Source organism: Triturus cristatus, chromosome 11, assembly GCF_964204655.1.
Source record: "Triturus cristatus chromosome 11, aTriCri1.1, whole genome shotgun sequence".
In the NCBI taxonomy this organism is placed as follows: Eukaryota; Metazoa; Chordata; class Amphibia; order Caudata; family Salamandridae; genus Triturus; species Triturus cristatus.
In genome coordinates this window covers 762,378,583-762,395,103 of record NC_140594.1, presented here as the reverse complement: position 1 = coordinate 762,395,103, position 16,521 = coordinate 762,378,583, and the positions used below count along the sequence as shown (strand labels likewise).

The window sequence follows — 16,521 nt, the reverse complement described above, 5'->3', positions numbered from 1 at the left end:
CTTGGTATAAGTTTAGGAATCCAGTCCCTAGGACTTTAGATTACCCTGGACGAAACTCTGCAACATATATCCTGGACCTTCGACTTTCTATCACGACTAGAAGACGGAAGAAATCTCCCTTGGGGTTAAGGAGTGACTCCCCTGCTTGGCAGGCACCAAAGAAGCCACTGACTGGTCTGCATCGCTGAAGCTCCCGCCGGACGCTGAAGTCTTTGCATCACCAGAGGTGGATTTCCAGACTTCCCCAAGGCTACCCTGAGTCCACAGCAAAGCTGAGGCCAGTGTCTATCGTGGGTGACGTGGAACCGTGCCCCCTGGACACCGTGAACCTTTGCAGCAACACTATCTTCCTGGTCCTCCTCGAAGTTGTGCTTTGGGCTCCGAGTAGCCCCAGCCTTGAGCACCTCCGGCACCGAAGATTGTTGGCCTCCAGTCAACGAGTGACCCGTGGGCCAGCTTCAAGTGCGACCACTTGAGGCTCCTTCGCCATCACTAGCCTGTTGGCTAGCAGGTCCCCATGAAGGCAACTCCTCTTCTGCTTGGGCTTTCCTCGTTGCTCCAGATGTGCCCTGACTTACCCTCGCTGGGTGAGTCCCTCAGACCTTGCTGGTCTGCACCGCAGTCCTTTCTCTGAATTCCAGTGACTTGCCGTTGCCAAGGCTTGTTGGGTCCATTCTGGTCGCCGACACCGCAGCATTCGACAGACTTCGTGGGACAGCTCGAATCCGGCTCGTGGACTTCGACGCCTCCTGGCTGAAGAGTCAAGACACCCATCAACTCACCTGAAGCACCCAACATATGTGGGCATTGGTCCATCCTGCCCTTGGTCACTAGCTAGTGACCCAGGCTCTGTCCCCTCTGCTATCAGGTTCCTTCCATCCTACATCCAGGCATGGATCTCTTAGAACACTTCTCCTCTTCACGGCAGCAGCAGTTCTTTGCAGGCTTCCATTGATATCGACGACGCGACCCGACGCCAAAAGACACCTATGCACCCGGCTTCCCTGGGTGAGGTAACTCTAGTACTCCTGTGCTCCCGTGGGTGCTAGCCCTAGAACTTCCTAAGTCCAAAAGGGTTTGGTCCTGACTCGATTCTAAGTGTCCCTAATCTTTAAATTTCCAACCGCGACATTGCCCATAGAAGCTAACGGGAACCCACAGTTGTGTTTACACACTGCATACAGTCCCCGTGGGTCCCCTGTGTCACTACCTTGGGTGGTTCCTTGGGGTCCCAGCGATTCTGCCGGCTCTAGGCCTTGTGTCTATCCCAGTCGTGGTTCTTATACCACTTTTTTGGTATATGGTTTGGTACGCCCCTAGGACCCAAACGTGTATTTGTGCTATTACTGATAATTGCTAACTTGTAAACAAAGTACTTCGAACTCCAGTCTCATAAAGAGACTAGAGGGGTGTGTTTTAACCTAAATACATATATTTTGAATATATACCTGGTGTGGTTGTCCTTTCATTTGATCATTCAAGAGATTATAAACTGGTAAAACAAGCTGTTTTACATTCCTTCAAGACTTAGCATGAAGGCTGCTCTCCATAGCTACCACCAGGATAGCTTTCAATAAAGGTTGTCTTTAACCAGTCACCATACGGGGTTGTATGGACTGATACAAGGTGCCCACTAGAACTAGTGGACAGCATATATCAGGCCACCTTCTCACGGGGCCGCGTGGCCCCCCTCCTGGAGTACTGTGATGGCCCTGGGGACCGCTACCCCCCAGGGCCGGCTCCTGCGGTGTCCCAGGGTCCCACCGGGACACTGCTGTTTGCCTTGCGGCTCCTGCCCTACCATAGCGAACTGTGCTTTGTTTTTGGAAGAGAGAACAGGGAAACCTGCTCTCTCTTCCAACAATCATTTGCAATGCAATAGGTCTCGCATTTGCGAGAGTTTGAGCTATTGGCATTGTAAATGACAATGCTTTTTATTTGTGTTTTGAAAACCTGCAAACATACAAAACTGTGGCAAGCGCAGTGTTCTGTTGCAGCACTTCTTCCAAGCCAAGGAGGGGGGGCCACCTCACTCCTCGTCCTTACGGACACTGTCCTCAATCCCGAACTTTCCACCATAAATCATTCTTTTCAGGTATGTTAGTTTAATTGGCACAATAAAAGTAAAGCAGTGCTACAACACCCAGAATGCCTATTTTATGACCGAAAGATCCACCAATGGAAACTGTATCCATAGTGACCCAGAGGCAGAAGCCGCACTGAAGCCAAGAAGGATTGGCAAGCAGAAGAGAACAAGAAAGAACAAGGCGGAAGGGGAGAAGTAGGGAAGATGTAGTGACAGTAGGAGGAGGATTTCCTTTCAAATGCAAACTAATTATTCTCAAGAATAAAACTGCAATAAATAATCAAAATGAATCCGCTAGTGATACCTTTGTGCTATTATTACCAGGCCTTGCGTTCGGGCCCTAGAGGGCCCATTTTGTCTTTCTTTCCGGTCAGTTAACTGTGTGCTGTTAAAGTGGTAACCGTATCACCCACTAATCACAGCAGTAAAACCAAACTGCGGCAGATCTCCATGGGTGATGTGCCCTGCGAGGGAATCTGCATGAGCGAGATCTACTAGGGAGATGGATCAGAGGGTGAGATCTACTCTGGGGAAAAAGGTAAAGAAGGGGCATGTGACACCCAGAGGAGATGTGCAGACCAGCAGAGGTGAAGATCCGCAGAGGTTGGCAGAAGTGACGTGCACTGGGTCAGAGTGCTGCTGAGGGGAGGGGAGGAGATGTGCCCTAGGGAGATCACGGGGGGGCGGTGAGGGGAGGGCTCGCTGGAGGCTATCCTTGCTGCAGGTGTCTCAGGGGGATGCCCTGGGTATTGCTGGCATGGGAGTAGCGTAGAACACAGTCTAGTCTCTCTCCACAGTGACCAAAACTCTCCAGTGAGGTGTCACTGGCGTGAGAGGGCATCAGTTCACTGCAGGGTGGGCTGCAAAGGGTAATTACAGTGCAGTGAAGACCGCTCACAGTGTGGCACTGATGCAACGGTAGGCGCGCCCATTGTGATGCAGTAAGAGACCGCATCCTGTGGGCAGTGACTGCAGTAATAGCACACATGAAGCCGTCACTAAAGTAAAAACCGCTGCCACTGTCCGGAAACTACAGCAGGGGCTCTCAGTGTGATGGACTGGAGTAAATGCAGCTCTTTGTGTGACGTCCAATGCAGTAAGGGGCAACATCATGTGCGCAGTGACTGCAGCACGACTAGCTCCCAGTGTGATGGGCTTGGAGTGAGCGCAGCTGGCACTGCGCTCGTAATGCAGTGAAAGCTATCTCCCAGTATAATATTGCCGGGGTAAGACTAGCACTCAGTGTGGGTTACTAGCACCCGGTGTGACGTCACTGCATTAAAGTCTAGCTCCCTTGCGCGGTGACTGCAGTATGGACACACTCCGGTGCAGGTCACATTGTAAAGAAACAGTGCAGTCAAAGAGGTAGGAGATCCTAACGAGCCGACACTGCGGGGGGGGGTTCTACTTCCAACCTAATGTTACAGTCATGATACAAGCTTCACGTGTAATATAGGAAGCGTGAACTGATGCAAATCTGGTTTGACTAATAATTGCAGCTAGCAGTGTGCTGCCACTGCAGTATGGACAGTTGGTTTCCAGTGTGTGTCAATGTAGCAGGGACGGCTCCCAGAGCCCTTAGCTGCCCCAGATAAGCACTTGAGATCTCTCCTTGTACGGGTTCTTTTCTGTGTGATATGCAAGCACTATGTGCAATGAGCACACTGCCTGGTAGTGCTGCACACAGCCTGATGACACATAATACACCCCTGAGCGTGCTTGCACTCGCATCGGTTTCGGAAACGGGAATTCATTACAGCCAATCATATTGCCGTGTGCCTTGCATTTTAAAAAGTCGTCCCCCGCTACAACGATGAAGATATCGGCTGTAAAACAGCATGAGAGCACAGAGTGTAAATAGACACAGAGAAACACTGTAACCTCTTAGCAAACAGTGCACAGCGAAAACCGCCTTTTCCAAGGCAGGCCCACGCATGCGCGTTGCCAAGATGTGTCTGCGTGGAGAGTGAACTGTGCGCCGTGGGCAAATGCAGATACAGAGGAGGTGATGTCAGCAAGAAGCACCGTGACAGCTGAACAAATAAATGGATGCAGTTAACGAGAAGCCCTGGTATTACAAGCGCTCGCCATGATGTATTTGCTCGGCTTTTTCTGCCGGCCTCGCCTGCTAAAAGGTTTCTTGTCTTTAGCAAACCTTTTGCAACCAACGTAATTCAGGCAAGCCCGTCCAAGTGGGACGGCTCAAAAAGCCGAGCAAATGCGTCATGCACAGCTCTGTTCCAATGGCTGGCCACTGTTTACCATAAACGGTGAGGCCAGCCAATGGAAAAGAGGGGCGGGGCTTAAAGCCCCTTACAGAAAATATCCATTAATATTAAATCTCGCCAGTGAGACTGCGCATGCGCTCACTCAGCCTACGCCAGGCGAGACCTAAAAACTAAAGCAGATTGCTTTTCCACACAGGGAGCTGCATCTTAGCAGCACAGGGAGCTGCATCTTAGCAGCTCCCCATGTGGAAAAGCAATGCCGGCTCCCGCAGTAGGCGGGGAGCCGACAGGACCATGGGGGGGATTGGGGACCCCTCCACGGTCCCCAACAGAGAGGGCCAGCCCCGGGGGGATGGGGTCCCCGGGGCTAGAAGTGGCCCAGGAGGGGGGCCACACGGCCCCCCTCCCCATTATAATTATGGAAACACTGTGCAAACTTTAAATTAGGGAATTAATTCCCCTTCAATACTGGGGGTCCCTGGGGGCCAACTAGCCCACCAGGAACCTCCAGTATGTGCCAGGGAGCTGCGTTGCAGAGGTGTTCAGAGGCCACGCCCCTTTTTGCACCTCTCTGCAATTCAGCTCCCTGGCGCATACTGGAGGTACCTGGTGGGCTAGTTTACCCCCAGGGGACCTTCAGAATTGGTTTTGTACAAGTGAAATGTCCAACTAACTAAAACGCCCCTGAAACCTAATGGTATTTTCAGTGAATTTCTAAGGTTTTTTAAAATGGTAATTTCTAACTATAACGTGCCTGAAACCTATGGTTTTCTCAGTGAATATCTCTCTCTCTCTCTCTCTCTCTCTCTCTCTCTCTCTCTCTCTCTCTCTCTCTCTCTCTCTCTCTCTCTCTCTCTCTCTCTCTCTCTCTCTCTCTCTCTCTCTCTCTCTCTCTCTCTCTCTCTCTCTCTCTCTCTCTCTCTCTATATCTATATCTATATCTATATCTATAGAAGAAACAGTGGAGAACATAGAGGCGAGATTTATGCTGTTTGGCAAGCAGATGTGCAGTTCGTTCACCATAAATCTAATTGTTGTATCCCAGCCAGGATATTATTACTACCTGAGCAACCAACTTACAGGGGTAGATGGATAAAAGGAAGACTGTACACAGCTTTCCAAGTATTAGCACCGTCAAGCATAAGGCAGTCACTTAAGATACTTGAAATGCCAGCAACATTTGGAGTCATGTGACTGGCCATTTCTTCACTGTCTCCAGCAAAATTGGGGTTGTTAGATGTTCTTAGGCCACCGTTAATGCAGCCAGGCATCTGACCTATGGCCTTCCACACACACTTCAGTGTTCACTGTTAAGCTGGAGCTCATTCTCTCTCGTCCACCCTGCCACTATTCAGTTCAAAAGAATGTTAGGCGACTGATGCAAGTCTCCATCTAGCCTAACAATGAGTTGTGTGTTATTGGCATATCTGTAAAGTAAATTCAAAAGAATGAATTTATTTTTGCTAATGGTTTCACATAAACATTGGAGTATGGCTAATGAATGATCCTGTACCACAGCACACATGAGCTCTTTATGAATGGTTTTATAAGTTCAAAACGTAAAGGGTGCTGGAGAAAACGACACTGCCTTCCAATCCTGCTTCTCCTGAGCCTCGTAGAAGAACATGGGGGGGGGGGGGTTGTTCTTCCTTATGCCCTCGCGGCTTTCGTCAGGACCTGTAGAAAATAATTGTGAGTAATAAAAGAGAAGGGAGGGAGGGTGTTTTGCGGATGTCGCAACAAAATTCTCAACATGGGATAGGATTGGCTGTACTAGTCATGTGACCAGGGTCTTACTGGCCGGACCAAGTGGGCATGTGTCTGTGTGTGTGTATATATATGTGTGTGTGTGTGTGTGTGTATATATGTGTGTGTGTGTGTGTGTGTGTGTGTGTATGTATGTATGTATGTATATATATATATATATATATATATATATATATATATATATATATACGCAAATTCAGTTTGTGTTGTATAGTTTTAGTAGTAAAGGCTTGTCAGATGGAAAAGGTCAATCTCTTGTGAGCTATACATTTTGTGCAATTAAAGATGTTGTAAGTTGATTATTTTTCTCAGTCACTTTTGGGTCTTGATCAGTGAAAGGAGACCACTTCTAAAACTGAGGCCTGGCATCAGAACCTATAGTGAACTAATAGAAAAAGTTTAATTGCATTAAAAAGCAATTTTTGTCAGCCTTTAAGTTTATGAAAGTTGCTGAAATCGGAGAAACAGTTTGAGCCGTATTATAGTGTGTAGTGGGGCTTATGTAAAGTTTGAAGTGATGTCTGTGCAGGATGAAACATTATTCTAATCCAACATCATGATGAAACATGTAGGCTGTTTACTATTTTATCTGCTAGCTTGTTGCTACTCTATTTGTGAGTTTTATGGGAGTTAATGAGCAGGACAGCTGGCTTCATGTACATCTAAAGCAGAGGTCTTCAAAATAGGGATGGACCACCTGAAAGGTCCTCAATTTATCTCGGGTGGAGGAGTGAGAACTAACTGCCAAGAAAAGCACCATTCTGAAAACAGTGATGTTATTATAGAGAAAAACAGAAGAGTGGCACAGAGCCACCCTGTACTGGGCTATGCCAAACATTTTTTGGCTCTGTGTAAGTATCGGGCGGTGGGCTGTGCTCAAAGTAAGGCTCAAAGTCCCTCACCCATTTCTAATAAAACATCTTTGTGTGGATACTTTTACATAGCAGGGAGACCAGGCTTCCAATAGCATGTTGTCAGTCGTGTATTTGCTCCCATTATTTAAAGGGATAACTGAGCATAGCTGCAATGTAAAAATTTTTACAAATATATTGAGCTTCCAGTTGTATTGATTAAAAGCAGTAAAATGTTTGTTATACTGGGGGCCCTCAGTGGCTTTTTATTTTTTACACATTGGAGGGCACGTCTTTGAAGACGACTGATCTACAGTGTAGATAAAGCTATGAAGAAGAATGCAGGTATTCTGTAAGCTTGCACAGAGGTCATGACTCATTTTATTTTAGCTCCTGTCCTGCAGCCCAGTTTCGCGTGACAAGAATAGGTTTCGATACAGGTAGTTGAATTTATAGAGCAAGTATGAATATTTGGTTTATTAACTGAGAGTATTGGCTACCAAGCACTCCAATTTAAGAGATGACCTAGTTAATATTTTCATAGTTGATCCTATCCACAATTCTCACAATGGAGAAAGCATGTAACTGCTAGCATTGTTTTTATTACAGTTGCAATTGTGGTGATTTTAATTAACTATCCAATAAAGATTGTTTGAATTTTCTGATCTGTAATTGGAGGGGATGGAAGGTTGGACTCATACCCTCCGAGTAGAGGAATGGACCTAGCAAGTAAAATTTATTATAATTGTATTTTTGTTTTTAATATATTTTTGTGACGGGGTGGAGGGGCGTGGCCTGACCATGGACTAAGATGGCTGTAGCGTAGTGGAGCTCTGGTCCAAGCCTAAAATCCGGCAATATCCGTACCTCAAGATATATTTCCGCCAGGGACCCACCGCGGGCAAAGGAGCACCCACCCAGCGCCACGATCGCCAATCCGATTGCCCCCAAAACCAGGGAATCTGCACAGAAGACTATCCCAGCCTAGAGCAGTGGCTTCTAGGAGCTCAAGCCGATGCGGTACTGGCTGCTGGAACGATCGTGGAGGGCCAGACGAACCATGTGCAGAGAGATCAATCCTGCTGCCCAGAGTGCATCGGCATCACAGTGAAGTGGTGACCGGGCTGGGAAGTAGCGGTGCAGCGCAGTGTCATGCCTGTGAGAGAGGGGCTCAGCGGAGATTGTGAGGAGCGGTGCTGGGTGGTTTGTCAACCGCATCCTGGAAGCTGGGCCCTAGAACTGAGGAGCTGCTTACGATGGCCTCGGCCCCACAGGAGTCAGTACGCAAGCTCTCTGCCCGCGTTCCTTCTTCCCCTTAGAGCAGGGGTGCAGCCTATTCTGGGGCATAAAACAAAGCGGGCCGCATCCACGCCGACTTCGCAGTGAAGATTCTGAGCTGGGACTGAGTTCCAGCCCAACGCAACAGAGGCCAGTAGCAGTGGAAGTGAGCCGGTTGGACTGGAGGGGTGGAGACCCTCAGTTGATATGCTGAGAGATTTCAGAGGTGAGGCACCCGACACGAGGGGCAGCAATAGGGGCTAATAAGAGCCGCTGATCCTGGCAGAGGAGGGGGGCGGAGGCGCCCGGTGCCTTTGTGGACGGCTGTCTCAACAGCCTCCGATGAAAGAGAAAGCCGCCTGGAATTACGGTGGCTGAGCCACAGATGGTTTATTGCACAAATATGAAAGACATTGAAGCTAAATAAGAATTGGTGAAGTTTCATTTTTTGGGGGGGTTTATACAGGATAGCTCCCTCTAGTCATAGTCACAGGTTCAAGAAATGGGTGGCCGCACCTTGGCATGGCCACAAGTCACAGCTACAGGTTCAAATACTCCAGTTCATTTTCCTTGTACAATTCACTGGTCCAGATCATGTCTGTCCTCTGTGCCTCGGCCAGCATCAAATGGATTTCCCCGGCGAGCTCGGCTAGTTTGTCGTGCCTGAAGATACCATGGCGGTAGTGGGTCAACGAGGGGTGCCTGGGCAGACTGTCATCGTAACAATCCACTGGGTATGGATAGATCATAAGCTGAAGGTCTAGCAGATGTATGGTATGCAGAAGCAAGGTCTTCAGCCCCTGGCAGGAGACTGGGTTCTAGTAGATGCCCAGATAGCGCAGCTTCTTGCAGAGACACATTGATGGCATTATGGCGCCTAGGTGCTGGTCAGTGAGCTTGCATTCCATGATGTCCAGGTAGAGCAGGGTGGAAGAAGCCTGACTTGATAGCCTCTGGAAGGGATGCTGGAGTAAATCGGACAGACACGGATGGTGTTGTGGGTCCTATGCAGGGGGCTGCTCTCGGGGCCTTTGCCCTTCGGAACTGTGGCGTGCTGCCCAACTGGGTCTTACAAGATACTGGCCACTAAGTCCCCTCCCATATATCCTCGCGTAATCACAGTCAATCAATAAAGCCAGAAAAATCTCTTTACGATAACATCAGCGATCTGGACCTAGGAGCAGATCCGCAGTGGGCCGGGGTTGCCATCAACGCGGCAGGGAAGTACTCTGAAGGGGCGCTGAACGGACCATAAAGAACTCAAACTAGGAGTGAATAGTCAAAGAAGCTCCCTTCAAATAAAGAGTCGAGGAGGGGGGAAGCGGTGGACTTCCTGCGGCTAAACCCTGGCAGCAGATACAGGAAAGATGGGGCAGCCCAGAGGCGCGGGCCCGGTGCAATCAAACAAAATGGATAACTACACAGTCACAAGATCAGTAACGAATGCAGAAGAAGTGGGTGGAGCGGAGGAGCCCTTGCTGACCGCGATAATGGCTGCGATTCGAGACTTTAAGGGATCCCTAGAACCGAAAATAGATTCAATGTCCACAGAGGTCACCCTGATCAGAGCAGACCTATCCACATTAACTGAGAAGGTGTCCACGGCCGAAACACATATTGCCCAGCTTCAGTCAAAGACAAAACGTCTCGGCTAACTGGTACATACCTTAACACAACTGACAACACATATGGCAGCGCGACTGGAGGATCAAGAAGAAAGAGCCTGGAGGAACGATATACATGTAGTTGGGGTGCCCGAAGGAGCAGAGAGACCAAATGCTGACCTGTTCCTGGAAGATCTTATTGTCAACAAGCTGCAAACCCCACACCTGTTGAAATTTTTTTCCATTGAGAGAGCGCACAGGGTTCCGATGCCTCCTCCTAGACCAGGAGCCCTGCCGCGAGCTATTATTGCCAGGATATTCAATCGTGACAGATTCAATACTACAGGCAGCCAGAATTAAAAGGGACTGTGATGAAGGAACTGCGATCCAATATGCGTGTTTCCGCTTCGCTCAGTCTTACTGCATGTTTATCCAGCTTCGTGAACATATGATGCATCAGTAGGTTTAGATGATCTATTTTGCCATCAATAGACTGTAGGCTGGACTGCACAGCTAGGAGCGTTTTTTCAGTAGAGGTTAAACTGTCACTGGTGATCTCCCGCTGTGAATCAGAAATGGCTTGTAGTTGCGAATTGCTAGTTTCCCATGGCTCAGACGTGAGGGGTAATTGACTTTACTCCGTCTTCCCCATGTTTGCACTGCTGGGCACGGTTGCTGTATATAAAAGTCCCACTACTAAGCAGGAGTACGTCATCTCACCAGTAACAGTACTTACTGCTCTCAGCCCGGAGACTCATCCCTGTCCGGAGAGCGCTCTGTGTCGATCTGGCACCACCTCTACACAGCAGTCCCACCAATGCTGAGCTTCAGCGACAGTTTTTGCGTGCCACCGGCCTATTGAACAATATTCTGGGGCATGTGATAGGCCCTTGAGTGTAAAATGTTCTCTTTCGTTGCAGTGCTGCCGAGTACAGCAGTACCTAGTCGCATCTCCCCTGTCTGGGCTCTCGTATAGGAATACCCGTTAAACTGTTTAGCAGGTCCTCGTTAGCATAAGGACCCCAGGAAGTCCACCACGTCAGCTCCCCTACTACTGTGAGTGCTCCTCAATGCAATTCATAAAAGCCGCGGAGGGCCGCTTACAATCCACCCAGGAAATCAGCAATCTAGCAGAGGCATCTGGTCAACAATGCTACGCGTCTGGGAGCATTCTCCGTTGTAGCTTGTTAATTTCAAAGTTTATGGCACTTTCACAGCCTTCTCTTGGAAACGTTTTCTAATCGCGATGTACCCGCGCCGAGACCGCAGACTCACATCAGGGGTGTAACTCGAGCTGTTGCTCTGTGCTCACAATGCGCCTGTTAACTGAGCGTAGGCCTCGCCGCCGCCGCGGACGTGAGGCCCGACCACGGGCGCCGACAGCACAGGCCACCCGCGCCACCCCACACCCCACCACTCACCCAACACACTGCAGGCCTGCAGCGATGTCTGTCAGCAGCAGCGGCACGACTCCAATCATCGCTCTGGCCCACAGGAGGGGACTACACCACCACCACCACCTTGCACAGGTCCCGCACCACCGCCGGCAGGGAGTAAAAGCACGCGACTCAGGCAGCGCTGTGCAGTCTGATGTGCCGCTCACTCGCTGGCCGTTTTGTTGAGCAGGGACCGCGAATGTAGCGGCGCGAGCCCCCGTCTGGGACCACCGGTCGCGGATACCTCCGCCTGCCGACCGCTGCAGTCTGGCGCTCAATAGGCTCGCTGGGCCGCCATGTTGTCGTTCCGGGCCCACGTTGTCACAGGTAGATTTCTCGGCAGTTTACTTTAATATTCTCACCCGAGTCTTCCGCCGCACTTTCACTGCGTCGTCCTGTATTTGCAGGCAGTGGATGTGTTGGGGAACAGCAGGATTTTGAACGGATTATGGATTCGGCCGGCGGAGCGGCTCTACATCGCAGCCATCTTGCCGTGCGCCCTCTAGCGCCCCCCCACCCAGCATATAGGGTTGATAGACTAGCAATAAGAGTGAGAGGCCCTCAGGATGTAGTTTACACTAAGCAATTTGTTAAGAACCTCCCACCTCTTACTACAACAGCGATTAAGGCATGGGTTGCTACGACGAAGTATTCGGGTTGGGAAGGCAAACTCACAGAAATGACACCTCTGGGCAGGCGATCTTCTGAGGTAAATATGAAAGCTGGCGGGATTTGCTAAATGAGAGTTACTGGGGCTGGAGACACTGGGAGAAAGTTGGAAGGGATGGGCGTACGTCACATTTGCTGATCTACAAGGGGAATACGACATGGGAAGAGGAGAGTGGCTCAAATATATCCAGCTAGGGCACGCCCTGCGAAGATATCTCAAGGAAGGAGAGACCTTGCTAGCTGCCTCTCCATCAGAAGACAGGATATTGACAGAGCGACTGCAGGACAAAGCTTTATCACTGATCTACAAAAAGATAATTAATAATGCCCCAGATCCTATGGGCACCCTCCGGATGACATGGGAACGAGAAGTGGGGTGTTTTTGAAGATGAAGAATGGGTAGAGGTGCTCCAGGGCCCGAGAGAAGTGGCGATACGGGCAAGGTTGCTTCTTTTACAGCTTAAAATAATACATAGGTAATATTACCCCAGGTCAGTGCTCCACAGAATTGGGCGCAGTGAAAATATGTTGACGTTTGCGACGCGGGTCCAAGGGCTCCTTCTATCATCTATTGTGGGAATGCCCAATCCTGCAGGTGTACTGGCGGAAAATAGCCAAGGCAATGACAGAGGTGGTGGGTATGTAAGCTTCACTAGACCCCAAATGGTTTCTTTTGATAACCAACGGAAACAATGATTGGCCAAGGCACCTAAAGCAATGGTTGACATTAGCTGCTGTAGTGGCAATGCAAAACATAGCAAAGAAATGGTGGGTGACCCTCACTCCATTAGTGGAGGAATGGGAAAATGATCTTGACTGGTACTGGCAGGCGGAGGTCATGATATACAAGAGTAGAGGGTGTCCTAAGAAAGGAGAGAATATTTAAGGGGCATGGTAGACATATATCGAGGCTTCTAGATGGCTACTGTGATGTAACAGGTTTGCAGTTAGTTAAGATTGAAGAAAATCATATAACGCATAGGACTTGGAACCAAAACGATGAATGATGACACAATATAATGGCTCTTTGAATGTACTGATGATTGTTTACGTACAAATGAAAAGATTTAAGTAAATATATATTTTTTTGTGTGATTGTAAAATATAAACCGAGAATGAACACTAAACAGCTAACATCTCTGGGAGTTAATATCTGCTAGTTAGGATCTTAGTATCGGGTATTTCCCTAAGTATGCTTGGCGGCTGGGTTTTTGGAGAGTGTGGTGGTCAGATTCTGTACTACTTATACGTCTTAGTATGTTTTTGATTAGAGTTCTGTACGCTGTTTTGAATTCTGTTTCTGCTCCCTTGCAGCCCATCATGTCATCCCAACAGTTCCCGCGTTCTGCTGCCCCAATGTCTGCTTTGGCTGCTGCTCAGGCTCTTCTAGCCAGCACGGGTGCTGCAGTAGGCCTCAGTACTTCAGGGTCAGGTAAATCTATTATGCTACTACCACTCCTAATGCAACAATTTCGCACCTGCTGCTGTTTCATATATGCTTTACACTTATGCTTGCTTTTATATCACAGAGCTTAGGGCTAAAAACAGGCGTTTCTGGCAACTATCAACTTCTTGCTGTTAAATTCTTTAAAATATCGTCGGTGGCTGTAAATTTAATTTGTCTCTTTGGCGAGTTAGGAATGGTATTCATGCCAAAAAAAGTGATGAAGTTTAAAAACAAAATGTACAGTTGACCGTATTTTACGATCTACCAGATGCCCAGTGGAGTGAAACACTGGAAGCATTAGTTCATTTATCTTCACCAGGTCAGAGCCGATGTTAGTTTGCTCTGAAACCCATGCTTGCTTCTTTCCTCCCATTTTAACTGTCCAGAAGGGATAATTCCAATCAGAATCAGTAATATTCCCAAGGTGGTCTCCTTATTAAGTTGGTCAGGAACATTAGTGAAAAATCTAAGCTGCCGGCATTGATATAGTGCCTCACTTGCTGTGGAAAGGAATTGCTAAATATCTTTTATGGAACATTTTTATTAATTTGGATCTATATGTGCTAATGTTAATATGCACTGAATCAAGTGGAGAATACACCAGACTCCAATGTTTGTGCTTTGCAATTTTGAGATCTTTACTCCTGCTGTCTAATGGTTTGAACGCAGACCCGTCCATCCAGCTTGCCATGTACCACTACATAGCGTCCTGCAGGATCAGTTAGGTGCCCAGTATATTGAAATGGCCCTCCAGATTTAATCTATACTAGCACCCCTTTGCAATGGCTGAGTAGTCAGTATAAAAGGCTTGCCCATGCCATCTGCGCTGGAGTGCGATCTCATCTTTGGCTTTAAGGTGTGTTTCCTGCAGTAATGCAATCTGTATCCCCCTCTGCGCTAGATAAGAAAACACTGTCGTTCGGACATGGTGTTCATACTTGATTATTCGTATTCTTTTTGGACTTATTGTCGCTATGTACTTTCACTTACACTTTATGTAACTCTGGTTCTGGTTGCTTCTTGCTTACATTACCCTCTGTATTTTGTCTACTCCTTTCTTACTGTTGAGACTTATTTTTATTTGCTTTCTATGTACCTCAAGTTTCTGCTTTTGTGCTTGCTCTGTAAAGTGCTAGTCCTATGATCTAATGTGGTATGTTGCCAAGCTCATTCACTACCGCTGGGAAATTCAGTGCACCTACTCTCCCTATCCTTGCGACTCCCTTCTATAGCTACCTCAGAACTTTACATCCTCACATCCCTCTGTCTATTCTTCTTTTTTTATAATGTTGATATACTTTTTCATTTACGCTTTATGTAACTGGCACTTGTTGCTACTTTGCCTATATATCCCATTGTATACCGTTTATCCTTTTTACTGTTACTATATATTTTTTCTATTCTTTGTTCCTCATATTGTTGTTGTGCTTACTCTGTAAAGCACTCCGATAGCTTTGGGTCTAGTTCGTGTTCTATAAAACTCCCAAATAAATGTTGAAATACTGCCCTGTTATGAATGTTACTTTGCACATTGTTCAAAGACCCAAACAATGTTTCCTGTTTGCCACTCTAACATATTGGGTTGGATGCAGTTTTACCTTACATTGCTTAACTTGTAAAAGAGTGTGTGGCGAAGCCCGGGGCTCTGCTCAGAAGCATGCAGCCGGTGCAATTGAATGTCGGTTGCCGAATATCAAGGCTGCAGAATCCTAAATCAACCTCAGGCTTCTTTAATTCACCACCAGACCCTCCCTTCCTTCTCTTGTGATGGTTTTTCAGTCTTTCTCTTTCTCCATCTTTCCATTTGTGTTTTTTCCCTTTCTTGCGTTCCTATATATCTTATGTGGAAAAATGTGTGCCGGCCCCCAAATGCGAGCGCTGGTGGCTCCCACCGGCTCAAATTAAGCACTTACTAAGGTTCAACTAAATTCTGAAGTTAGTTAATTTTTGCCATGTTAGAGAGTTGTGGGAGGGGGGGGGGCTAGTATTTGTGAAAATGAATGGCCTCACACCGTACCCGGATTAAGAGTTGAAGTTGTAACCTATTTTGCTTTCCATCATAGGATAATTTACAGGTCTTGAGTATTTTCCCAGTTTTGCACAATTAATGGATAACATTTCTAATGCTGATGTTTGTCAAGCTTAAGAAGTTCTGTTACAGATGTGATTACTTATTGCATTCTCCAGATACAGATAGGTTTGTTTTAGACTTTCTGAAGATCTCACATTTTTAAATGTTTGATGTATGTTCAGTATTGCTCTGTGCAGCTTCACTAATAAAGAGGTCGAAAGGTTAGTTGAGGTGCACCACTGTTTCACAGTGCTGCTTCTCGGCAGTAGTCCACAGTCCTGTGGAATTCTGCTTTTTGTGCAATCTGAATTTACAGGGCGGAGCTCAATAGCGGATTTCTGACCACATTCGAGAAAAATATGGTGTGCATAACCCATTTCTACTCTTTGGAGGACAGATCGTGTATGGAATGTACTTATGGTAATAAGGATTCCAACACCCCAGACTTGGTCTAGGATTCATTTGGGAAGGGAGGCCAATTCTCAGCAAGTCAGTGTTCAGTAGATGTGTAAGTAAGTTAATACTTTATTCGAATTCAAAATTCATGAAGTCATAAAAGCAACAGGTTCATACAAAGACAAAAGTAAACCACAATAAAAATTTGTTAAATAGGACATACAAAGATTACCTAAAAATTAATTAAACTTTTCCTTTTCCTTAAAATACTTTTTAAAAAGCCCAGCATTATTGACACACAATATTCATCCTGTAAAGAGACTAAAAACAATAAAGCGGGGCGACAATGTCTCCATGAACCATGTTTTTTTAAAAGTGGCTTGATCCATCTTGATCTTTCCATCGAGTAAAATTTACAAAAACAAATTACATGCAGGGTTGATTGGGTAGACAGATTATCACACGGGCAATTACAAAGATTTCTCGCCCAATCATTAACTGCGGGAAAGGAGACTAAACGGAAAAAGACGTCGAACCTAAGCCTGGTTAGTAAAAATCGGTCAAAGCCCACCTGACACCAGGTTAAATAAGGCTGAATATTATAGGAGACCAGTATATGTTGGTGTTGCAGAACAAGATTCTTGTTAAATTCAACGCCTAGTCTAAGTGATTCCACGTGAGACCAACA

The 16,521-nt window shown here is 47.2% G+C and overlaps 1 protein-coding gene across 4 annotated transcripts in view; it reads left to right on the top strand.

Annotated features, from left to right (window-relative positions):
• The window catches only part of SAP130 (Sin3A associated protein 130), an 862,033-nt gene that overhangs the window by 68,834 nt on the left and 776,678 nt on the right, over window positions 1-16,521 (top strand). For all 4 annotated transcript variants that reach the window (XM_085634456.1, XM_085634459.1, XM_085634457.1 and 1 more), the window contains one exon: window positions 13,234-13,351. In XM_085634456.1, coding sequence (XP_085490582.1) covers window positions 13,234-13,351 — 118 coding nt within the window. The remainder of the gene's footprint in view (window positions 1-13,233; window positions 13,352-16,521) is intronic.